Consider the following 25320-nt stretch of genomic DNA (forward strand, 5'->3'; position numbering starts at 1 on the left):
GGCTTGAACTCACTATGCAGCCCAGTCTGGCCTAGAACTTGGCAGCAATCCTCTTGCCTCAGCCTCAAGAGTGCTGAAGTTATAGGGATGGGTCACCACACTCACTTTACATTTCACACCTCCAGAACCGTCTTTTTTTTTTTTTTTTGTACCGGGAATTGAACTCATGACCTCAGGCTTGCCAGGCAAGCACTTATGCCGCTGAGCTACATCCCCAGCCCATCATTTAACACCTCCAACTCCAAGCTCCAGTAGAACTCTTTCCCACCAGTTCCCGCAAAAATCTCAGGGCTGACTCTCATTGGTCCACTTGGGGTCATGTGCCCATCCCTGAACCAATGGCAGCAGCCTGGGGGCGGGACCATACAGACTGGGCCGGCCTGGCTAATCCAGCCCCACTTGCAGGCTGAGGGCTAGAGAGCAACTTCTGCTTGGAGAGGAAAGGTGTGCAACCGGACCAAGCCCACGGTTATCTACGTTGGGCCAACGGAGGAAAGCTGTATTGCTGGGAGGAGTAAGAGAGGAAGTTAGACATGTCTCAAAATAAAAGCTGTACAACAGGCTGGGGGTGTAGCTCCAGGGCAGAGTGCTGTATAGCGTGTGCCAAGCCCTGGGTTCAGTCCCCACCCAGTACAGCAAACAAAGTCCGAAACAAGAGAAACTGTTTCTTACTCCCTGCCAGGGGTTCCTTCTCTGTCTTAGGAGCTTTTCTCCCCTCCATCCAAATGCACACCCCTCTCCTCCCTAGCCGTACTAGACACCCTCTTTGGTGCCCTGGCTTCCCCGACCCCAGACAGAGTTTCACTGTATTTCAGGCTGGCCTTGAACTCACTGTGTAGCCCAGGCTGGCCTCGAACTTGCAGCAATTCTTCTGCCTCAGCCTCCTTAGTGCTGGGATTACAGGTGTGTGCCGCCACACCCGGCTCTGGTTCACTTTTATGCCTAGAAGTAAAATCAAGTTTGAATCTTGCTGCCCAAGGCCCTGCACAGAGACGGGGCTCCATGAACCCCGCCTTCCAACCCATGTTCAGCTGCTCCCCAGTAAAGGCAGACAGCAGAAGAAGCCATACAGCTCTGCACAGTCAGAGAGGAGAAGCAGAGTGACTGACAGACAGACGTGGAGCTAGAGACATGGGTGGCAGAGAGAAAAGGCAAGAGCCACAGAGAAGCCGGGTATGGCGCATAGACCTGCAGGCCCAGCACTCTGGAAGCTGAGGCAGGAAGATTGCGTTTGAGCCCAGCCTGAGCAATTTAGCAACTTGACAAGACTCTCTCTCAAAAAAAAAAACCAAAACAAAAAACCAACAAAACCAAAAAACTGCGGGAGGCAGCTTAGTACAAAGGCCCTGGGTTTAAATGCCAATACTGAAAGAAAAAAAAATTCCACAGGGAGGGGTCTGGGAGGGAAGCTGGGCAGGAGAGCTGCAGCCAGTTATTGCTTTCTCTTCCTTGTTAAGCAAACAGGGAAGGCTCCAGTGATTTGTGTTTCATCCAGCTGAACTTTCCATATCGGGAGCTGAGTTAGCTGAGGGACCAATTCTGGTAAAAAACCTGGAGCATGTGAGGCGGCTGGGGTGGGAAGAGAGGCGGCAGGTCAGGAGGGGACAGTATCTGTCTCCGGGTCGGCCTGCCCTGGCTTGGCCGTGTTCCTCTCTCAGCAGCTCCTGGAGGCTTCCCTGGGCTGGAAGACAAAGTGCGAGCTGCTAAATAAGGAAGTCAGACAGCTGGGAGGAGAGGGCCTGGGCAAGATTGCGGATCCAGCCTGGCCCTCAAGGCCAAGGTGGCCGCCCGCCTCCCCCAAGCTGCCCCAAACCCAGGAAGCTGGAAATGGAGGTGTGGTGTCAGGTGTGGCTTTTTATCTGTTTTTTTTTTTTTATGTTTTGTGGTGTTGAACCTAGGGCCTGTGCACTCTGCCACAAAGTTATCCCAGGCCTAGGTGTAGCTTTCAGACTGGGGCTCTGCCTGGTCACACACGCGGAACAAGGGCTACTCCTGCTGCTTCCTCACCTGAACAGATGACCGACACCGGCCCACAGAAAGGAGGGCTTGGGGCTGGCCCGGCGCCCGGCCGGTGCTTTGGAATGATGGCTACCATGGCAATGGAAGGCAACGGGCCAGGTGCCAGCAGCTCACCTCCCTGTGCAGTCAGGGCCAGGGATCCTCACCACTCATCCGATTTCACTTTTAATGTGGCAAAACCACAGGGCAGCCTGGTCTAGTGGCCCACGCCTGCAATCCCAGCACTCTGTGAGGCTGAGGCAGGAGGATCGGGAGTTGGAGTCTACACTGCAGTTGCCCAGTAACTTAGCAAGACCCTGTCTCAAAGTAAAACATACAAAATGGGCTGGGGATGTCGCTTACAGTGAAGGCCCTGGGTTACACCCCCGGGACCGTGAGAAACAAACACTAAAAAAGAAAACAACAAAGAAACCACCATGTACTCATGATTTGAATTTTATTTTCTGAAATGGAACCATTGTACATTGTACAAACCATATCTACTGATGGAATAAATAAGTGAAAAATTATACTGCTGTACAACACACCAAAAAAAAAAAAAAACCGAAGAAGAAAAAAAAAAATGAAGTAACGGTGAAAAGAAGGTCTTTATCCCTCTAAGCAGGTCCTCGGCGCTAAGGAACATCCCCAACATGACGCCCCCTGAGGATGGCGGTCACCGCCTAGGAGGAGCGGGCCCCCGCCTGGGGCTCCAGGGCTGGGGCCAGCACTCTGGGACATGGAGCCGCAGCCTCTCCAACTCAGAGTCTCCGGGATCGAGCTTGCCCTGGGGGCCCTGTAGGCCAGGGGCCTGGTGTCCCCGAGGATCCGCCCTGGCGTGGCCAGTTCTTAGGTTCTGCGGTGGGGACGGGGCGCCGGGTGTGGGTGGCTGGGAAGGAAGCACATTGGATTTCTGCAGTGTCACCGATCCGTGTGGAAGGCGTCCGGCCGGCAGGGCGAGCAGGGCTGCCGGCGCTTGGCCTGGCCTGGCCGTGGCCGTGGCAGGGCCTGGCTGGTCCCTACCGCTGGCCCATTCCTACCTACAGGCACTTCAGAGAGAAACGAAGGTCAGCCTGGGGACCATGGACTTCGTCACTGTCATCCCCCACTGTGCCAGCCCCCCTTGCTTGTCCAGAGAGGCACAGGGGGTCCCGGCTGGCTGGCTGTCCCTGTGGATAAGGTGTGGGACTCTCCGTAGCTGTCACCTCTCATTTCCCTAGAGAAATAAATATCCCAATTCGTCTTGCCTCGAAATGGTTTTGCTGTAAATGAAGGCGTCACCCTAGCTCCAAGAGATCTGGAGGTCAAGCTGCCTCGAGCCTCAGATGGGTCACCAGGTCGCGTGTCGGGTCACAGCTGGGACGAGACCCAGGTCGCAATTCTCAGCAGAACTGGCCGCCTGAGGGCAGGATGGAGAAGTACAAGGATTTTTTTTTTTTTAAGACAGAAATCTTTCAGCATTGCTAACTTCAACATGAATATTTTCAAAGTTTTTTTTCCCTTATTTCAGGAGACATTTTGCATGAGGTATTTGAAATTCAGGAACATTTCTGATTCTTCTTGAAGTGCAGGAAATAGATAGGCTCCCTTTAAAAAAAAAATAGGAGCTTCGCCCTCAGAAACTCTTAGAAAATGGAATCTGGCAGACACTTCCCATGGTGGTCAGAGAAAGAGCCCCACAGCAAAGGTGGTACCTGAATATGCACCAATTTAGCCCCAAAACAAAACAAAAACAAAACAACGAAACCCGCAGCCCCCACCCCCATAACACACAACTCAAAGGGAGCCAGAACTCCAGTGCAGTAAAGAAAGCTCAGGGAAAGGGTGAGGGTCCGAGGAGTCTGCAGTCATGAGAGCAAACCAGGCCCCAGAACTGACAGCTGGGCAGCTGGCTCCGTCATCTCCACGGAGACAGGACGCTGTCCCAGTGTGGGCGAGGTGGGGACCGGGGGGCTCTTCTGTGGGGCGCTCCTTCCTAGAAGGTGTGCAAAGCTTCCCAAGTCCTGGGTGCCTTTTTCTGGCCTTTAAGGCCCAATCATCAAGGCTGCTCTCTGCTGAGACCAAGGGTTCGTCCTGGGAGTAAGCCCCAGTGCCGTCGCTCTGAGAGTCAGTACCACGCGAAGCGGGCACGAGGGAAGGGGCGCTGGGGCGGCGGGTCCCGCAGACTTGAATCCAGCGACGGCCCAGGAGGGTTCAGCACCAGCTTGGCCTGCCACCTGCTCCCGGCCTCCCCGGCCCTGATGCTGTCTCAGGAGATGAGCCGCAGTGTCCGCTCCGACCCAGGAGACAGCAGAGGGCGGAAGCGGCAGCCCTGGTGGGGACAGGAGTGCGGGAGTGCCGGAGACGTCCAAGGGCTCCTTGAGTCCTAGGAACACCCAGCACCCAAGGCCCGGGCAGGCCAGGGCGAGGCGCGGAGCAGGGCGCCAGGCTGGGCTCGGGGCGCCCGGCTCCCCCGCAGCTCCGCCCTGCCAGCTCCGAAGCAGTCCCAGGGCAGGGAGCGGGGAGGCGGGTCAGGTGGCAGCCGCCGAGAGGGCACTTTGCAAAGGGAGACGCAAAACAACCAGTAGACATGCCAGAGGTCACCTCAAGGGCACAAGGCACAGAAAAAGAAAGCGGAAGGAATCGGTGGAACAGTGAAAAGCCCCCGACAGGAAGCGGGCTCCTGATGGGCGCCGCCCTCCCGTAGCTTATATTGTGAGATAGAGGGGGACACAGCAGCAACACAAACGTCATCTTGGCTCCCGGGACAGTGTGCAGACTCCTGAGCTGTCGCCCGCCTCCCCGAGGAGGGTCCCTTCAAGGTCTGAGGGTCTTGCTTCGCAGCAGAGGTCTTCAGTGTCTGAGAAGTCACACAGGTCGAGTGTCCTTGGATTCGCCTTGGTAAACTGGGAACTGGGTGGTTCTGTCCGCACCCAAGGGTGCCGCCCAGGCAGCAGGCTCAGGAAGCAGCCTGCGGGTGCCCCGCCAGGACACACGGCCGGACACGGAGCCGGCGCCTACATCTCCTCGGGGTTCTGCGAGGCCTCCAGCTTCAGCTTCTTGGAGGGTGGCCCCCCTTCCAGATCCTGGGGAGGGAGGAAGAGGAGACGCACGCAGTGAAGGAGGCTGGGAAGGAGGGAGGACGGCTTGCCCCCCCTGGGCTCCGCCCCCCTAAGATTCATCTGAAGGGCTCACAGTGACGAAGCCAAGCTCTCAGCTGACCCTCCTGAGGCCCAGGGTGGGTCTGCGCTCATGGGCCAGCCGAGGCCTAACTCTGGAGAGATGGTGCTGGGATCTGAACCCAGGTCGCCTCTGGGACGTCAGCTGTCACCACGGGCCGTATCTGCACTGCCGGATCTGGGCCAAGTTCTAACATTTGGTTACAACCCAGAGAGGGGCCCGAGCAGCACTGCAGGCTCAGCCGCAGAGTCCAAGGCTGACTGGGGCTCTGGCTTCGGAGGCCTCATCTCCCAGCCCCGATGGACGTGGGCTGGGGCCCTGGGGCAGCCGGTTTGACTCTAGGCCCAAAGCTGTGGCCTCCTCTTCCACCCTAGAGATTCCCTGGGAGTGGGGTCGCGTGTCCCCCATCACTGTGGACCAGAGGCTGGGGCAGAACGTGGATGAGCCTCAAGGGCGCTGCTGAAGGGCCAAGAGACATTTCGACAGTCCAACACAAAACCCCACAAGGCAGCCTTCCTACCTCTACCCCTCCCCACTTCCTTACTTCCGGTTCTAGGGCTTGAACCCAGGGTCTCACACTGAGCTATGTCCTGAGCTCTTGTACATTTTTGAGACAGGGTCTCACTAAGTTGCTAAGTTGCCCAGGCTGGACCTGGGCCAGTGATCCTCCTGCCTCAGCCTCCCAGGCCCCTGGGATTGCAGGCAGTTGCCACCACGGCCCGACAACCCCTGGGTCTGGCGAGAGGTACCTGAGAGGTTGTGGATGGCTCCGTGGCCAGCCCCGACTCCGCAGACGGCTGCCGCTCCACTTTGTCCGCACTGCCCGAGTTTTCCATCGACAACTGTGAGCTCTGCTCATCTGCAGCGTCTGAGAGAAAGAGCGAAATGACAGGAGCTGTTCTCAGACACGTGACGGGAGAGCGCAGATGGGCCGGTTCTAAAAATACCCAGAACGCGGGAGTCTTGCGGCTGGTGTCTCTCAGAGCTGGCTGGGCTGGGGGCCTGCGAAGACCCTTTATTCTGTAGTGCGGTTGCGTTAGGGAGCCAGGCCACACGCAGGTCGCACGCAGGCTGCAGGTCCCAGCCCTCCTCGCACGCCTATTCACTGCTGGTCAGAGCAGCACGGCTCTGATGCTGTAGCCCCTGGCGCCCCCTGGTGTCCCGCACACCCCATGACCACGGCTGTGAGTTCCTCCAGGCAGCTGGCCAGGGAGGCTGCCGGCTCCTCCGGAGGTTGTCAGAGCGCTGCAGACCCTGTAAACATTTCTCTTCACAATGAGTGTTTCTCCCAAGGACCGATTATCATTGCAGGAAACGGAAATCCAGGGGAGAAAAGTTACAACTATCTGCCATCTCAGCGCACCCCACCAACACGTGAGAGGATGCAGCCCTCTCTCCCGAGGTCCCCACGAGGGTCATCTTCCTGTCTCTCAGGGGCACAGCATCCTAGAGCCGCTGGCCCTCGGTGTCTTCGCCGCAGGGAGGTCTGGGCTGGGCAGGGGAGGCGGCTCGGAGGGGAGGGCAGCTGTGGGCTCCCTGGCGCTGCTGGGACTCGGGGAGGGGACAAGATCCCACCAGGCCCGGACCACCGCACGCAGGGCCTCGCTCTGGTGTGTAAAGCGCTCACTAAAATGACACGGGTCGGGGCCCCAGCACCCCGGCTGGCTTTCCGGGGTTTCTAAGGCAAAGTAACAAAGGAGAAAAATATGGGCTGGAACTGAACACCAAGCGAGTGACATGGGGACACAGGGAGGAGCCAGTGGCCACGCAGGGCCTGCAGGGGCCCGACGAAAGGCTGAGCGGGGACAGGGGATGTTGCCGGCCAATTCTCTGTGGCTCCCCGGCAGCAGCCCTGACCTGTCGCGGCTGCCAGGACAGCCACGCAGGCCGCTCAGAGCCAGCTCGGTCCTGCCACAAGGAGGGTCACTGTCCACCCTCACGACGGTGGGGCTCGCCCATCACCCCAGCGGAGGGACGGGCCTGGGGGCAGAGCTGGGCTGGGACGTGGCCCACACTGCCCCGCCACTGGCTTTGCGTGGGACCAGGGGCTCTTGGTCCCCCGTGGCCCTCTGTGAACACAAGGCTGACAGCCTCCCGGGCAAGTGGCCGAGATGAGCCAGAGGACGAGATAACAGAGCCCAGGCTTTGCGCTCACCCCAGCGGGAATAACGGGGTGATCTGTGCAGAGAACCAAACTCAAGGCCTGCGATTCCTTTGATATTTTTAGTCTTACCTTTTAAATCTAAGTTCATGTAAATAAATAAACCCAAGTTAATGGCAGTTCCTCAAAAAGGTGGACACAGAATTAGCATATGACCCAGCAACTGCATCCTGAGGTACACATCCCAAGGAAGAGAAAACGGATTCTTTTATGGGGGGAGGGGTACTGGGGATTGAAGCCGGGACCTTCACACTGAGCAACATCCCTGGCCCTTTTAAATTTTTAAATGTTGAGACAGGGTCTCACTAAGTTGCTAAGTTACCCAGGCTGAGCTCTGACTTGTGATCCTCCTGCCTCAGCTTCACAGAGGGCCGAGATTATGGCGGGCACTATCACACCCAGTTCTCCAGCATATTCTTACACGCTGATGTGCATAGCAGCACTACTCACAATAGCTCACACGTAGCGGATGGATAAACACACCTGTGCACACCTTGGAGCGTCACTCAGTCACGAGCAGGACCTGAGCACTACAGGGCAGCAGAGCACCGCTAAGTGCGGAACACGACAGGATGGGGGGTGCACGCCTGCGGTCCTAGCCACGAGGAGACTGAGGCGGGAAGATAGACCGCGGATTCAAGGCCAGCCTGAGCAACTGAGCAACACCCTGTCTCAAAATAAAGAGGGCAGGGCATGTGGCCCCACGGAGAGCGCCTGCCTGGCCCTGGGCAAGTGCTAGGCTCAACCCCAGCCCCGCAAACAAACAAAAACCATTACGATGCTACGTAAGGGACGTCAGTCACCAAAGCCCACAGATCACATCATGTCCCTTACTGACGTGTCGGTGGGTAAAGCCACCGAGGAAGAGGAATGGGGAGGGACTGGGGGGTACCCCTGGAGATATGGATAGTTTCTTTGGGGCGATGAAAGTGTTTTAGTACAACGCCAATGTACTAAACACCGCTGAATTGCTGTTCACTTAAAAATGGCTAATTTCAAAGCCAGGCACGGTGGCACACCCTGTAATCCCAGCACTCAAGAGGCTGAGGCAGGCAGACTGCCATGAGTTCAGGAGGCTGAGGCAGGCAGATTGCCCTGAGTTCAAGGCCAGCCTGGGATACAGAGCGAGGCCCTGTCTCAAACAAACAAACATTCATTAATTTCGGCTGGACATGGCGGTACACACTTGTAACCAGAGCATCCAGGAGCCTGAAGCAGGATCACGAGTTTGAGACCAGCCTGGGCAAAGACCTTGTTTCAAAATAAAAATTAAAAAATAAAAAAGGGCTGGTGATATAGCTCACTGGTAGTGTGCCCTCGGGTTTGATCTCCAGTAGCACGTATGTACATGCATGCATGCACCTACAAACGCGCATGCACGCGCGCGTGCACACACACACATTAACTTATTTTCTAATTTTTATTTGCTTTGGTTTTTTGATTTGGTCTCACTAAGTAGCCTGGGCTGGCCTCACTTGCTTAGTGACCCTCCTGCCTCAGCCTGCTGAATGCGGGTATTATAGACCTGCGGCACCACACCCGGTTTAACAAATAGATTAATTTAAATTTCTTGTCATGCTGAGAATCAAACTCAGGGCCTCACACATACTAAGCTTAAGATCTACTACTGAGGTACACCCCAGCCCCTAAACAGTTAATTTTATATAAATTTCTTCTTAATAAAGAAAAGAAATCCACGTTAATTTTTATTCTCTTTCATAATATGCTTGCTTCAACCGAAGCATTCACAACGTTTACTGACCGTAAAAGTCTGCCGTATCACGCCTCCAGCTCTGCGGCCAAGTTCCTTTCGGGTCCCGCAGATGACGGGGAGGAGGGCGCGGTCACAGGGAGGCGCACAGGGCGACCCTGTGTGTCCCTCTGCGGTGGGAACTGGCCTGTGGCCCAAGGCTGCAGCAGGGTCGGGCCTCGGGGCAGCCGCCCAGTTCTCAGAGGGAGCTGGCGCTGGAACTCACCCGGGGGAAATTCTTTTCCTGGGGCCTAAATTTAGTCCAGGGAGCTTGGACGTTATGTCACTCCCCGAACTTGCTCGGCAGTAAACAAGTTCAAAGCAAGGTCACAGCTGGTGGCCGACCTGTGGTCCGGCACAGCCACCTGGGTAGGCCACACCGTCTGTGCGCACCTCGCGGGGGGCCACGGGGTGCAGGCCCGAGGTCCGGAGCCTCTCAGCTGTGCCTGCGAAGTTCCCGGCAGTGGGGTGTCGGGCGTTGGTACTTGGCGCGGCCGTCACAGAAGCATTTCAGGGACATCTAACTCCGGTGTCACTGCAGCTGCCCTCCGGGTAAGGGAGGCGCAGACCCCAAACATGGGAGTCGCTGGGGCGTGGCAGAAAGACGGCCACACCTGCTGCAGTGGCCCCAAAACTGCTCCCCAACAGAGGGTGGACAAGCGGCCCTTCCTCCGCCGAGCACTCTGCTGTGCTCCTGTCCTCCGTTCCTGTCCCCTTCGCTCCCTGCAGCAACCCGACAAGACAGGGACTTCGCCGTCCCTTTTATAGGCAAGGAGGAGGCCCGGCGGGGAGGCCGGCCCCCACCCGGCACGCTCAGCCAGGAAACGGCAGCCTGGACCAGGCCAAAGCCAAGCTGCTGACCAGACCAGCAGCCCCGGGGAGCGGCGGGGCCACCAGGGCGGGAGGCGAGGCGCCCACTGCACACGGCAGAGGGCGGCAGCAAAGCCACCGAGACGCTCAGCGAGGGACCTCCTCTCAGGCACACTGCGCACTGTCTGGAGACGTATTCGGTGCCCAAGTTGGGGGGCGGAGCTACTGGCATCGGTGCGTAGAGACCTGAATGCCGCTCTAAGTCCTGGAGGGCACAGGACAGTCCACAACAAGGAGCCCCTGTCCCAGCGGTCACCAGGGTGAGGCCCAGCAGCCTGGCTCCAGCACGGGCCCCTCCGCACGTGCTCCGAGGACACACAGCAGGACCCACGCGCGGTCGTCCTGAGAGCTCCTGTCCCCAGCGCTGGGAGGGGACCCGGGCCTGGGGCAGGGAGGGCGGGCACTCCACCACTGAGCCACAACCCGGCTCTGCCCTTTACACGCACAGACCCAGGGCCAGGTCCCCCGCGCCACGCCCACAGGGTGAAGGAGCAAGGCGACCCGTGTATCAGAGCCCCGGGCAACACGTGTGTGACAAAGACAGGGCTGGGGGCGCTCAGTGGGAGGGCGCTTCCCGACACGCAGGAGGCTCTGGGCTCCAGCAGCGCGTGCGCGCGCACACACACACACACACGCGCGCGGCTTATGCCAGGCCATGCGTTCAAGGCCAGCCTAGACCACATAGTGAGACTCCATCTCAAAAGCAAACAGACAAAGCCAAACCACACCAAACCGGGAACAACCTACATGAGCCAGTGGGGGCTGTCTCAGTGAAGTCCGGGCCACTGCGTAAGCGCAGGGCGCGCAGCGGGAGACAGAACGCGGCGCGCCCCGTCCCGGTGAGGATAGGCTGCATGGTGACCGGCACTCGGAAGTGGGTGCTTGGGATCTGGGGGCAATGCTCAGAAACAGGGGCCACACCGGGACCCACATTTCTGGGCAGACTCGCGCCGACCCCTGCGCTGTCCCGCAGGTCCTTTCAGCCTCTGCCAGGGTCCCTGCATCCAGGGTCCCACTCCCACCACACGGCAGCCTCCCCGATGGGCCGAGTATGCTCCGGCGAGGCCCCAACCCCAGCTGCAGCTGCCTCCCCCACGCGTCCTGCTGCTAGGCTGTGCTCCGGCGACACCAGGCTCTGAAGCTCACACCACTCTGTTTAGAGACTTGTGCCCTGCCCGAGACACCGGCTCTTTCCTCCTACCTGTGCACACACGAGCCCTCGGCAGACGGCTTTTCCTCCAACGCAGGCCTTCCCGGAAGCCCAGGCTGCCTTTCCCTACTGTGTCTACTAGGCAGTGACCAGGAACTCGAAAGTCCCTTCAGGGACTGGGCCATGCCACGCTGAGTCAGGACACAGATGAACTTTACAAAGAAAGGTAGTGGGCGTAGTGGCACACACCTGTAACCCCAGCACTCTGGGAAGCTGAGGCAGGAGGACTGCAAATTCAAACCCAGTTGGGGCAATGTAGCAATCTAGTGAGACCCTGTCTCCAAATAAGAAATTAACAGCCGGGTGTGGTGGTGCACGCCTGTACTCCGAGCACTCGGTGGCTCAGGTAGAAGGATCTCCATGAGTTTGAGGCCATCCCGGGCTACACAGGGAGACTCTGTCTCAAAACAAACCAAGTCAGTTTCTCCTTTAAATTTTCAATTAGAAAATCCGTAAGCACGGGTCCTTTGGCTTTGGCTGGCAGAGGGCTGGGAAGGGCGGGGGCGGGCTCCCCGAGCAGCAGCGGCTTCTCTGCTCCAGCACTGCCTGGCCTGCTTGCTCTTCCTGAGAAGGTGGGAGTCGGTCTACGGAGCCTTCCTTCACTCCTGTCCTTCCCCCCGCCCGCCCTCCCTCTCCCGTTTTTCCCCAGTGCTGGGGACTGGACCCGGGCCTTCTCACTGAGCTACGTTCCCCACGTCCTCCCCCTTGTCTAATTTGAGACGGGGTCTGGATAAGTCGCTAAACGGACCAAGCTGGGCTCAAACTTTTGATGCCCCTGCCTCAGCCTCCCAGAGTGCTGGGGTGAGACATGAACCACACGCCCAGACAGCAATCGTATTTTACGTGGAGCTGTTCAAGTTTTAAATTCTGAGATCACAGTTGAACTAAAAAAAACCCTGGCTGGAGGTCATCTGAGATCTCAGTTCTCGTGGGGCAGGCAGCGGGACGCCGGGTGACTCCAGCCCGGGCACTGGCCCAAACCCCGCTGCAGGGGGCGCCCTGGCCCTGCTGTACACAAGGGGAGCCCAGGAGGCCCTTGTGCCCAGGCCACCCGGGCTGCAGGCCCTGCCTGTCCAGCACTGACTGCGGCCCTGGTGCCCTCCGCTGCCCAGTGTCGCCCGCACCCCTGGCGACACACTTCCCGGGGCCCTCCCACTCCACAGTGGCCTCCGTGGCTGTCCGCTCCCTGGCGTGACAGTGGGTAAGGGTCGCAGAAAGCGAAGTCCCTGTCTCATAAAGAGGTGCGCTGCAGTGTGCGGGATGAAATGTCCTGAGGTGTAAGACCTACTTCCCAATGATCCCAGAAAAACGTATTTGCAAAGGAAAAGCAAAAACAACAGCCAGAAAGAACCCCCGCCCAAGCCTCAATAATTGCTGAGTTTAGCTGGGAGACACGGGAGCACATTACCTTATTCCTTCAATTCTTTCCTTTATTTATATAAACACTAGGGAGTGAACCCAGGGCCTTGGGACTGAGCTGCCTCCCCAGCCCTTTTTTATTTTTATGTTTTTTAAGACAGAGTCTTGCTAATTCCCTAAACTGCTCTGGCTGGGCTTGAATTTGGGATCCTCCTGCCTCAGCCTCCTAAGTGTGGGATTACAGGCATGTACCACCATTCCTGGCTTCAAATCTGCAATCCCCCTGCCTCAGCCTCCAGAGTGCTGGGATAATAGCCACCACCACCACACCTGGCTCTCATTAACCGTTCCTACTCTGTAAACCTCTCCACACTTAGATTCCAGAGACAAGCTTGGCTGATCTTTAATGGCCCCACGAGGATGTGTGCAGCCATCAGCTTCCCTCTGCAGCCACCTCTGGGCCCGGTGCCTGCGCGCCTCCTCAAGCCCCTGTCCCGCCAGGACCCCGTACCTTCAGCCCCCGGGTGCTCCTTGCCGTCCGCCTGCGCCTCTTCAGCCTTGGCTTCACTGCCGTCGCCGGGCAGCGCCACGCCGGGCTCCGGGGCGGGGCTGCAGTTGCTGCTGTGCTCCTGTTTGATGGGGGAGGCGTCTGCTATGGAGCTCTGGTTGCTGTTATCATCTGCATGGGGACAGAGGCACAGGATGACACCGCCGCTGCTGGGGAGATGCGGGCTGGGGGCTGCCCTGCTCCCGGTGCCTCTACCCGGCAGGCTGCTCCCGGGGCAGGCTGGGTGCTCCCCTCACCGAACACCCTGGGCCCCACGTGGCTGGGTCCAGCCGCTAGACACAGAAGCAAAGGCAGAGGGACAAGGGAGCAACAGGAGGCGGCACAGCCCCAGGGGCCCTGTCGCACCAAGGCCGCATCATTTCAGACAGAAAGGCTGGAGTGGAGCTTGGCAGTGAGCGGCTCGGGCCTGGCAGGAGTAAGGCCCCGGTTCCTGTGCCAGCCGGGCACAGGAGACGTCACAGGCTGAGATGCTGGGCCGGACGCCGAGAGGCGGGGGCTTTTCTGTGCGTGGCTTTCTGCACAGGCTGCAGACGAGATCAGAGCTCCCCTTCACACTCAGAGAGGTGCGGGGCTTTTATGTAAATCATATGTTAATTTAAAACGTAACATGTTAAAAAAAATACACGCGGTGAATATGGCCTGGTGCTGGCTAAAAACCGAGGTGTGGGCTCTGGAGGCCCTCTTCCCACTTCTCTACCCTTCCGACAGTGACACTTTTCATAATCGAAAAACAAGGGAGGAGAGGTAACCAGCGGTGCCTGAGCAGCCCCGGGAGGCCTTGAACTCATTGTGCAGCCCAGGCTGGCCTCACTTTGCGCCAGTCCTCCTCCCTCAACCTCCCCGGTGCTGGGATTAAAGGCGTGTGCCACCATGCCCAGCTCTTGTTTTCTGTTTGTTGCTTTGAGGTGCTAAACTTGGAACCCAGGACCTTGGCCCCTTAGGCAGGGGCTGTGCCGCTGAGCTCCACCCCCAGCCCCAGAGAATCATTTTATATGCAGGTACCCAAGTGCTGATTCCAAAAATAACACGATAACCTGATGCTGTCTTTCTGGGCCATGCTGCACCTGGGACCAAAGCCACTTTTGTGAAAGACAGAGAGAGTGAAGGGGGGGCACGGAGGTACCCCATCAGCAGTCCTGGGCACCTACTGTGTACCCAGCATTGGACAAAAGCACTTCATCCATCTGTTTGTTTTCTTTAGAGCTGAGATCTCACTATGTTGCTCAGGCTGGCCCCTAACACCTAAGCTCAAGCAATCTTCCTGCCTCAGCCTCCCAGGTAGCTGGATCTACAGGCACTGAGTCACCTCACTTAATCTGCCCAACAAGGGCTGCGGATTTAGCTCAGCGGCAAAGCGCCTGCCTGGCAAGCACGAGGTGGTGAATTCGATTCCCGGTACGGGGGTGGGGGGATCTCCCCAACAACCTACCAGTGGGTGCTGCTGCCACCTTCGCTTTATGCAGGGGTAAACTGAGGCCCAAGCGGCACAGTCCCTCCCTGCGAGGGCCAAGGCCCCACCTGTCTCTCCTCCACACGCACTCCGCTGGGGAAATGGCTTCCTGTTCTAAGTGGACCCGGGCCGCTCATTACCCGGAAGCAAGTGAGGACGCTGCGCTTGAGGCGGCTACTTTCCTCGCTTCACAAGCTGCGTGCGTGTGTGCGTGGCCACGCGCGGCAGTGACGGCAGCACTAACCGGCGAGCAGCCCACCCTGGAGCCCGACACCCCACGGCTCCCTTTCCCTCTGTGCACGACTGGGCCCAGCGCCTGGGGCAAGCCCGGTTCCTCGGGAGGCTGAAGCAGGCAGTTCTCAAGTTTGAGCCCAGCCTGGGCCAACTTAGCGAGAGCTGCTCTCAAAATGAGAATCTGAAAAGAAGGTTGGGGGTGCAGCGCAGGGGCAGAGCACTTGCCTGATCTGTGGCAGGCCCCGCGTTCAACGATGAGATTGCAAAAATCAAACAAAACAACAACCACAGGGCGGGCACCATGAGCATCCTCTGTGTCCCAGGCCCTTGGGGACACTGGGCAGGTGCACAGCCCTTCCTGTGCCTTCCAGGAGGTGTGGCCCTTGGGACCAGATGCTGGCTCATTCGGGCCTCTGCATTTTCCTGGGATACTGGCCCATCCCGCAGCCCAGATTCTGCCCCTGAAGGAGGTCAAACGCCAGCACTCACTCTGGAAGTCACTAACTTCCCACTCAGGCAAGTTGCTTTGCGGCTCTCTGCCTTGGTTTCTCCATCCGTACAATGGGATCAAAACCAGACGCAAACAAAGGAGCGCTTGGAACAGCTCCTCGGGCGCCTGGCCCATGGTGATGGCTTCACACACCACGCTGTTAATGCGCCAGAGTTCAGGGGATTATCTCCTAATCCCACGTGGTTTCATCAGTGGGCCTGGCCCCTGAGTTCTGCAGATTAAAACGCAACCAACCCCAAGGCTAGAGGGTAAACTACCAGCTGAGGATCGCACTTGGAGAGTCTGGGCAGGGCGCAATGGGGGCCCAGACCCCTGCTCTCCAGCGCCCTATCTGGGGGCTCTCAGTGACGCTGGTGCTGGGGCCTGTCCGGGGACGGTGCTGTGTGGGGTCCTACACAAAGCCGGAGGTGAGAGATCTGCACTCCCTCAGCAACAGCGCGCAGTGAGGGAGGGAGGGAGATGAGCAGCAGGAAGGTGGAGGCGCGGGCGGCGGCTCAGCCTCGTCTCTCCCCAGCTCTGCCAGGAGCGACCAGGCCACGAGCTCGGAATTCGAAAAGGAAGTCAGGCTGTGGCGGGAGATGGCGGTGCCCGGGGCCCTGAGGGAAGGCCGCAGAGTCAGCAACCCAAGGGCCCCAGTGGCAAAGCGACCTGGAAACCACAGCTACCTACCCAGCAGGCCCAGCCCGGGCTGGCCCAGCCAGGTGGGACCAAGAAATGGGCACCCCTGGATCCTCCTGGGCACGTGGGGCTGCTAGGAACATGTTCTGCGGGGTTTGTCACTGGGCAAGGACAGGATCTTTTGTTTTTGAGATAGGTCTTGCTATGTAGACCAGGCTGGCCTTTAACTCGCGGTGATCCTCCTGCCTCAGCCTCCTTGATGGTGGAAGTGCACCACCACGCCCAGCTCGGGCTCCGTCTGCCTGCTCCGGCTCTGCTTCCCTGGGAGTCTCCTGGCGCCGGGGAAGGAGTGGAAGGAGCGGAAGGAGCTGTGCCCTCCTTCTCAGCATGGTACGGAGGCCCCGCCCACCTGCCCACCTGGAATGCGAACCAACCGGCCAGAGGCGCTCACCGTGCATGTCCATCATCCCAGGGGAGGAGCTGTTCTCCGGCGTGGTCACCTCGGAGCCGCACTTCTCATCCTTGCCCTTCTTCTTATTCTTGTTTTTCTGGCGGGGAAATGGAGCAAAAACCAGGTCACTGAAGTGTGCGTGCACCTGCACGCCCCCTGGCGGTGGGGCGAAGGCTCCGCCACCTCCGCACCGCGCAGGCAAGCACCATGTGGGGGCCAGCGCCCCAGAGGCCTCGGCTGGGGGCTCCTCCTTCTCCAGGCACCAGCTGGGAGCAGCGGAGGCACCCTCACCAGAGCAGACGCAGCGTGAGCCGGACAGACGAGATGCAGGCTGCTGACTTCCGGGGCACCAGGGCCTTGGGGCTGCCTTTCTTAAAGCACAGGGAGGGCCAGGGATACAGCTCAGCGGTACAAGTGCCTGCCTGGCAAGCGCAAGGTCCTAAGTTTGATTCCCGGTACAAAAAAAAAGCACTTGGAAACGGAAAATCCAGAAAGGAGGGCACACGGAGTGGGCACACGGCGCACTGTTCAGGAGTCATTTTAGTTTTTTTGAGACAGGGCCTCGCTGTGTAATTAAGGCTGGCCTCAAACTCAGAGCGATCCTCCTGCCTCAGCCTCCCATGTGCTGCGATTATAGGCATGTGCTACCACACTCAGCCAATAAAGTGCTGGGGATGGCAGCCACGGCCTTGCACAGTTCTTGGTAAGTACTCTGCCACTGAGTGACCCCAGCCCCCATTTTCATACTAGGGATACCATGGTGTTGGAAACCACATAGCTGTGTCCATAGGGCAGAAACTCATTAAAGAGATTACAAAGTTTCTTCAGTGTAATACAAAGTAACAGTTACAGAGACCAAGGCTGCTATTCACTTAACTAAGATGATCTGCAAAAAAATTAACAGAAACCTGGGTATGGTGGCACATGCCTGTGATCCCAGCACTCTGAGAAGCTGAGGCAGGAGGATCACACATGCCAGCCCAGGCTGCACCATTTAGTGAGACCCTGTCTCAAAATAAAAAGGGCTGGGGATGCAGCTTGATGCAAAGGCCCTGGGTTCAATTCCCAGTGGCCCTAAGCAAAAAAATATTTGTTTGTTTTTGTTTTTCTTCTGGTACCAGGAATCGAACTCATGACCTTGCACTTGTCAGGCAGGTGCTGTGCCGCTGAGCTAAATCCCCAGCACCCCCAAAAATATTTTGTATCTCCAAGATGTATTTAAAAAAAGGTGCAGAACACGTGAGCATCGCCATTCCGGGGGCACAGCGAGTGTGCTGGGAGTGTGCGGTGTCTGTCAGCACGGCTCTCTGCAAGGATAAACCCTAACTGGGGGTGCTAGCTGCCCCCTGGGAGAGAACAGGGTGGGGAGGGTCAGGGGTGAGAGCAGATTTACAATAAGATCTGCGGTAAGAAGCAAACACTACAAGAGCTACAGACACACAGGGGCACAGCGGAGGAGGCGGCAGGCGGCCATGGGGTACAGGCGGGTGGGCGGGGACTGCCTGCCCGCCACCCAGCCAGAATGTTCTTCTTTTCTCTTCTCTTGCTCCTTCTTTTTTTGGTTGTAGTACTGGGGATTGAACCCAGCGCCCTGCACATGCTAGACAAACGCTCTATGACTGAGGTCTAATCTAGTCCTTTTCAAATTTTATTTTGAGACAAAGTGTTGCTAAATTGCCCAGGCAGGCTGGGCTTGAACCTGGATCTTCCTGCCTCAGCTTCCTGAGTAGCTGGGATTACAGGCATGTGCCATCATCTCAAGATTGCTGGTCTTCTTCTTCTTCCTCCTCATCTTCCTCTTATTTTTGCGGGGACAAGATCTCGCTGTGTAATTTCAGGCAGGTCTTAAACTATGAAGCCCAGGCTGGCCTCAAACTTCCAACAGTTCCCCTGCCTCAGCCTCCCGAGTGCTGGGATTACAGGCATGTGCAACCATGCCCAACTAATTTTTGTTTAAAGTATAATTATTCGCTGGGTGTGGTAGTGCATATATGTAATCCCCGCACTTGGGAGGCTGAGGCAGGAGGATGGCAGCAAATTTAAAGCTAGCTGTGCTACATAGTGAGTTGATGGCCAGCCTGAATGCTGGTGACCCTGCCCCCCTCGTTTATAATTATTGGCGTAGATTAATTGAATGATATGAGTTTCTTTGCATTTTGTTTGTGAGGAGATAAAAATATTCTTGCAATGACAGTGGTGATGGTGGTATAGCGATGGATATCCTAACACTGAATTATATACCTTGAAAGAGCCACTTGGGAGCCAGGCACGATGGTGCACACCTATAATCCTGGCACTCTGGGAAGCTGAGGCAGGAGGATTGCAAGTTCAAGCTCAGGCTGGGCAATTTAGCAACTTAGTGAGACCCTGTCTCAAGATAAAATAAAAAGAAGCAGGGGCTGCAGCTCAATGATAAAGCACCCTTGGGCTCAATACCCAATACCACAACAAAACAAAAGTGACGTAAAGTCATCGACCGTAACTGTTCTTAAAGTAACATGCAAATTTTGAAACATGTCTCATTTGTTTAAAAAAAATGAAAATTTCAGTTCTGAAGTAAAAACAAAAAATAGTGTAGCCATACAGCAATTGGGTATTTATTTTTTGTTTGTGTGTTTTGGGTCTCGTTACGTAGTTCGTGCTGGCCTTGCACTCGCTGTGATCCTCCTGCCTTAGCCTTCCAAGTGCTGGGATCATAGGTATCCTCTGGTATGTTGAGCTTATAACTGGGTATTTTTTAAGACAATAGAAAGCCATCCCACCTCAGTGCAGATTCCTGGCCCTGACCTTCAGAGACTGACTCAGCTGCTCGGATTTTAGCAAGGCAGAGCAGGGCTGGGACCCCAGCGCAGTGCCAGGCTCGGTCACCCGCGTGGCCTCACCGCGCTGCTCCAGCCGCCCAGAAGACGGGGCGGGGCCCCGCAGGGTGACGTCCAGCGGTGGCCAGTCTGTGCGACCCCGAGGCCGTGCTCTGCCGGCAGGAGCCGGCCGCCTCCCGTGCTGTGGATGGCGTCCCCTCCGTGGTCCTTTTGCCCTCGGCTCTCCAGCGGCTGCCAGCTCCCCCGAGGAGAAATGCCTCAAGCAGGGGCCACGGCTCTGCCAGGTGGCCGCTCTCCTGCACCCGACCGTGTCGTGGGTCCCTGTGCATCCCCCCTAGGGACGCAGAGGGACAGGCCCAGGCCTTGGTGACCCCTGGAGCCCGGCTGGGACCAGCAGGTATGGCAGAGCCTGGGTCCCACGCCCAGCCCTGGCCTCCCTGGTGAGCCGTGACTGCGTGGTCAGCGAAGCCTCAGCCCTGCCTGGAGCGGAGACTCGGGACGGGGGGCTCGGGCCTGGGGACCAGCGCTGCCCCTCGGCTCCGGCTGGGTCAGGGCCCCCAGGCAGCCTGCACTCTGCCTTCTCACCCTTGGGGGTGCTGTCGCCACCAGAAGACTCTCCGGTGGGTGCTTTAGCGTCAGGAGGACCTGGCACTCGCTGTGTGTCCTGGGGAGGTGGCTGCCCCTTTCTGAGCCGGTGTCCTCAACGATCACCTCCAGGGCGGCTCGGCAGGAGAAGCACAGGACATGATCCCGTGACCCGCAGGCACGGGCTGGCGATGGCCTGGGAGGCCAGCATGTGCCACAGCCATGGGGACGGTCGCTGACTGTGGGTGCCCTGCAGTTGGGCCCGGGGAGGGGCCAATGTGCCGAACTGGGTCCCCGTGGGCTCCGGGCGCAGAAGACACAGCTGGCTGGGACAGTGCGCGCCTCTCTGAGGGCCACTCTGCGACAGGGCTGTGCCGGGGGTGGCGTCCGGAGGTGCAGCCTGTGCTTCCCCGGAGTAGCGTTTAGGGGGGTCACAGCCCTCTCCCCGCACCCCAGAGGGCCAGGCCACATACTCACATCGTCAACCTTTGGCTCCGTCACGGGGACCCACTTGTAGATTCGGAGGGATGTGTCGCCAACTGTAACCCACTTCTTCTCCCTGCCGGGGACGAGAGGAGCCCACGAGGGGGCATCAAGGGCCGAAGCCTGCTCACCCCGAGGGGGCCCAGGTCCCAGTGCCCAGGGCAGGAGGGGACGTCCCCCCGGGTCGGCACGGGGGCTGTGGAGGGTGCACAGAGCCAGGCCTTGTGGGGGCCTTGCACCCCACCTCTGGCACTCTGGAAGGACAGCATCCAGGCCCCGGCTGGCGAAGAGAAAATGACAGGCGGCGTGAAGGAAGCGGGCGACTGGTTTCATGAGACGCCAGACTCCCTCGCCACCACATCCCAGGTGATCACCGCGCACCCGGCCTCCTCAGACTGGGGCACAGAAGCGAGGCTGGAGTCTGAACCCAAGGACATTCAGGACCCACCGCGGCCCCGCAGGGAGCCTGGCTCATGCAAGGGACCCCAGCGGATGTCACGGCCAGAGGCACAGCGGCACAGGTGGCAGAGGCAGCAGAGGTGGCAGAGCCGCCAGGAGCCCTCAGCAATGCCGGGGAACAGCCCCACTGAGACCAGGAACAGGGGTGGCCCGAGGACCTCCGTCACGGCTGCCTGACACCTTTACATCCCGGCTGGACACCAAAGCCCAGTCTCACACACGCTAGGCAAGGGCTCTACCACCAGGCAACACCCCGGCCCTCATGTATTTTATTTTGAGGCAGGGAAACCTGTGATCCTCCTGCCTCAGCCTCCTGTCGAGTTGGGATTACAGGCGTGCGCCCCCGTGCCTGGCTGCTCTGCACTCGTTTTGGCCTCTGTACCCAAACTGCCTGTGGGTCCTTCCACGTAACTGCATGCCCAGTGCACCCCAAACTGGCCAACCAGAGCCACAGATGCCCCCACCCCAAACTCTGCTCACTTGGGGCCCACACATGCCCTGCCAGTGGGAGCAAGGGACTGGCTCTATCCTGGCTCCAGTGATACTGCCAGCATGCCAAGCACCAAGGAGCTGTGTGGTGGGAAACACCACTGTTCCCACTGGACAGATAAAGAAACTAAGTCATGGGGAGGAACCTCCGCTCTCCAAAACCCCCACGCCAGGCCGCTTTGTGGAGCAGCTGTCAGGCCCCTCACCCTGTCCCCTTTTCTTTCCTTTGAGACAGGGTCTTACTATGTAGTTCAGGCTGGCCTTGATCTCCTGGCAATCCTCCTGCCTCAGCCTCCCGAGTGCTAAGATTTCAGGACCACTTCCGCTCTCCTGTCACCCGGGAACACTGCAAGTCCACCCTGAGGAGCACATGGGTAACAGACACCTGACAGCATCGCCATATCACCAGAGCCTGTGCACAGGCCCAAAGCCACCCACTGGCCTCCTCGGCCTGGGCCCAGCAAGCCCACACACCAGAGGTCTGAGGCGACTTGTAACTCACGGGACACCCTTCAGGCAGGGAGCTGAGACAGTATCGGAGCTGTTTCCTCCCTGTGCAGTTCCAGATGCTGAGGCCGGGAGCTCAAGGCTCCCGAGTCCCTCTGCTGAGTCCCCAAGTGCCCCCAGAATGAGCATCTGTAGCTATGGCCATTGAGGGGCTTCAGGGCAGAGGCGGGGCATTGAGAACTCAGCCTGCAGGAGGCTGAGGCAGGAGGTTTGCAAGTTTCTGCCCAGCCTGGGCAACTTCACAAGACCCTGTTTCAAAATTTTAAAATGAGAATGTGCTAGGGATATAGCTCAGCGCAAAGGCCCTGGGTTCAATCCCCACTGCCGAAGAAGAAAAAGAGAAATGACCTGGGACTCCCAGACACGGCAAGCAGGCCCAGCTGCGCCTTCTCATCACTGCTCCGAAGCCATCTGCCCAGAACACCTGGTCCAAGCCTGCTGCCACCTTACCGCGAGGGTGACAGACAAGGGGCCACTGCGCTGGGCGTGTTTGCTGTAGCCTGTGTGGTACTTTTCAAAATGTTTTAAAAAACTACAAAACAGAAACAAAAACAAAACAGATTCCATAAAAATCAGATCTCTGGCTAATTTAAAAACATGATTTGGGGGTATGGTGGTGCACGCCTGCAACCTGAGGCAGGAGGATGGCCAAGAGTTCGAGGCCCGTCTGGGCTACATAGTGCGACTCTGTCTCAAAAACAAAACAAAACAAAACAAAACAACAAAACAAAGTGTGGTTCGGGGCACGTGCTGTGGGGAGCGACAGCCTGCTCCAGAGGCCCGTGACAGCTCCTGCCAACCCCGAGTCCCTGCAGGCACCCAGCCAGGATTCTCCACCACCACTGGTGCTCTCTGAGCCCTCCCTGCCTCGATGGGCCCTGGTCAGCAGTGCGGCTGCAGGACCGCTTTCTGCCCATCAGATTTGGCTCCTGTGACAAAAGCAGGAAGTGCTGTCCCCCAAACTTTCCTCCCCAGCAGGGGCTCTTACAGAAATGACAGGGACCAAACAAGGAGACATTTCGCAGCCGCCCACTGCCCAGGGTGACTCTGATGCCTGAAGAGGGTCCGGGCCCCTCACCGGCACTGCACCCCAGGCAGGCTGAAGGCTGGCTTCGCCCTAGCGAGGCCAGGCCACCTTGCCAGTAGGCATCTTGAGGGAGGGATTGTGACAAGCGAGATCCCAGGGTCCAAACTTCCAGCGTCGGCTCCCCCGGCGCCCCCATCCCCCTCCTGGTCCACTCACCCAGAGCCGGCCGGTCTCCCGGAGAGGGACCCCCAGCTTGTTTCCCTCACCTGTCCTCTGCCTGCGGCCCACTCCGCCAGGACACCCGACAGAGAAGACAGGAGGCCACCGGTGGTGACAGATGGGCGCTCATGGGCAGGGCTGGCAGAGGGGGGCGTTTAGGGGTCCCTGGGGCTCAGGAGCTGGGGTCACCCTCCGCTTGTGGGAAATGGGGATACCTGACACCCCGGCTCTCTCCTGGGTAAAACACAGCCACCTGCTCACACGGGCACCTCAGGTAAATGGGTAATTTTCTGGTATAAATAGGTCCCATATATGGCAGAGGAAATACTTTTTCTTTTTTTTAACAGAAAACTGAGGCCAGATGGAGCCCTGTCTCCTGATGGGAGAAGGAAGGCAGGAAGGAGGAGAAAGAGGAGGAGGAGGAGGAGGAGCTACACTTTTATACTGAGAAAGCTTTTTTCTTTTTTGGTGGGGATCAGACCCGGGGTCTTGTGCATGCTAAGCTGAGCCACTGCACTGCGCCACACTCTCAGCGATAGCGTTTCTGTCCCTCATCTCCCTCCCTCCCTCTCTCTCTTTTGAGACAGGGTCTCATTATGTAGCCCAGGTTGGCCTAGACTTCACCAGCAATCCTCCTGCCTCTGCTTCCTGAGTGCTGGGAATGTGCCACCACACCCGGCTAGTAACGTTTATTTTTAAAACTTATTTTCTTATTTATCTGAAATACAAATTTAACTGGGTGTTCTGTATTTTTATTTGCTAAATCTGGCAACCACACACCCTAGCCCTTGGTGAAATGGATGGCTGGTGGTCACAGTTAATAAACAACCCCGACTCAATCCAAAAGCACAGCAAGGCCTGGCTCAGTCTCTCCAGGGCTGGAGCAACCCAGCCCCAAGGCCAAGCTTTCTGCTTAAAAGGGGCCAAAAAAAAAAAAAAAAAAAGGCAAAGCCAAGTTTCTAAAGTCCCCCTCACAATGAGGACAGCATGTTCAAGCACCTGAGCTGTCCTCAGCCAGGTTAGAGAGGTGAGGTCCTCAGTTCCAAGGTCACAGTGGAAGCCCCACCCAGAGACCCCGAGCCTGAGGTCCAAAGGCACAGGTGACTGACAGCCTGCTTCCCAACAGAGTGACAGGCGTGGCTGAATCCCCCGGGAAGCCCCAGGCCTGGGCAGCCGTGGGAGGATGGGCTGGACGCCTCTGGCAGCCACTCAGGTCTGCCGTGGGGCAGTGGAGTGAGGCGACCCTGCGCCTCCATCTGCCCTCCCAGCAGAGCAGCTGGTGGCCCAGGGCACAGCTGTCACAGGCACAGAGCTGGGCCCGGCTGCAGCCTGGGTAGGAGGCCCTGCCACGCCTCCAGGAGCAGAAAGAAAAGGGCAATTTGCCTGGGGCCTTCCCACGCCGAAGGCCAGGGAGACACAGGACCCTGCCCAGACCCCGGTCCTTCTTCACACGTGCGCCGAGACCACTCCCTTTGCCTGGGGTGTCCCACAGGCCGGGAGGGATGGCTGGCTGTTTTCCGGGGTGTGCTTGGGCCTGCAGCTGTTTCTGCCATTTTTAAAAGGCTCCAGTTGGCCCCTGGGCCGGCCTGGGCAGCCAGGGAGCCCCCTGCAGCACCCAGGGCTTGGATCTCAACTTTGGAAAGCCTCCCCCTCTCCGGGTTGTGAAAATTCTTTGTCCCGTTGGAGCCAAACCCTGCCCACGGCCGGGCATCCGGCCATCCGCAGCAGCCCTTTCCATAGGAGGCCCGGGAGCACGTGGACTTTATTGATTTCCCTCTCGCCTTTTTTGTTGGGTTTGACTCGGAAAGGACAGCTAACTTGTGACACCGCCAGGCCAGACCGGAGGCTCGCCCCCTTGGTTTGCTGAGACCCGAGCACTCCTCAAGAAATGCCACCCCCAAATATAAGCAGAGCTTGTCGTGGGCCTGGTTGGTACGGAGGCTTTAAAATAAAGGGTCAGGACCAGCCAGCGGGCGCTGGCACTCGGGGACGCCGTCGCGGCTGCTCCTCTCCCTCCCAGACCCTAGTGAAGCCGTGGGAAAAAAAAATAATGAAGTTGAAATCAGAGAGCGGGGAGTTTTGAGCAAGTCCGACCCAACGGGGTGATCAGCTCACGCCTGGGGCCTGGCCCTGGGGCCGCTTCCGACCGCGACCCCGCCAAGGCCGGGGCTCCGTCCCGCCCCACGCCTCCGCGGCGAGGCCACGCCGGACGCGGGCGCTGTCGCGCGTGGAAGCCGCGCGCGGCCCACCCGGGTCTCGGGGAGCCCCCACCCCCCGTGCCGAGAACAAAAACAAGGGCTCTGCGTGCAAAACCACCACGGGCTCCGGCGGGGCCGGCAGACGCGGGCCAGGACCGGCTCGGGACCCCCGGGACAGGCGGCCCGCGCCCCCGG

General features: G+C 58.3%; 1 protein-coding gene across 1 annotated transcript; it reads right to left on the reverse strand.

Moving 5' to 3' along the window:
- Window positions 1-2438: 2438 nt before the first annotated feature.
- Bcl7a (B-cell CLL/lymphoma 7A) lies at window positions 2439-20302 on the reverse strand (the record flags this gene model as incomplete). The annotated part of the gene is given in 5 exon segments (XM_005403103.2): window positions 2439-5063; window positions 5907-6025; window positions 13019-13186; window positions 16340-16436; window positions 20221-20302. Coding segments are annotated over 5 exon segments (535 nt in total), but the record flags the coding sequence as incomplete, so codon positions are not given.
- Between the last annotated feature and the right edge of the window lie 5018 nt (window positions 20303-25320).

This window comes from Chinchilla lanigera, unplaced genomic scaffold (assembly GCF_000276665.1).
Source record: "Chinchilla lanigera isolate Chin_1 unplaced genomic scaffold, ChiLan1.0 scaffold00081, whole genome shotgun sequence".
In the NCBI taxonomy this organism is placed as follows: domain Eukaryota; kingdom Metazoa; phylum Chordata; class Mammalia; order Rodentia; family Chinchillidae; genus Chinchilla; species Chinchilla lanigera.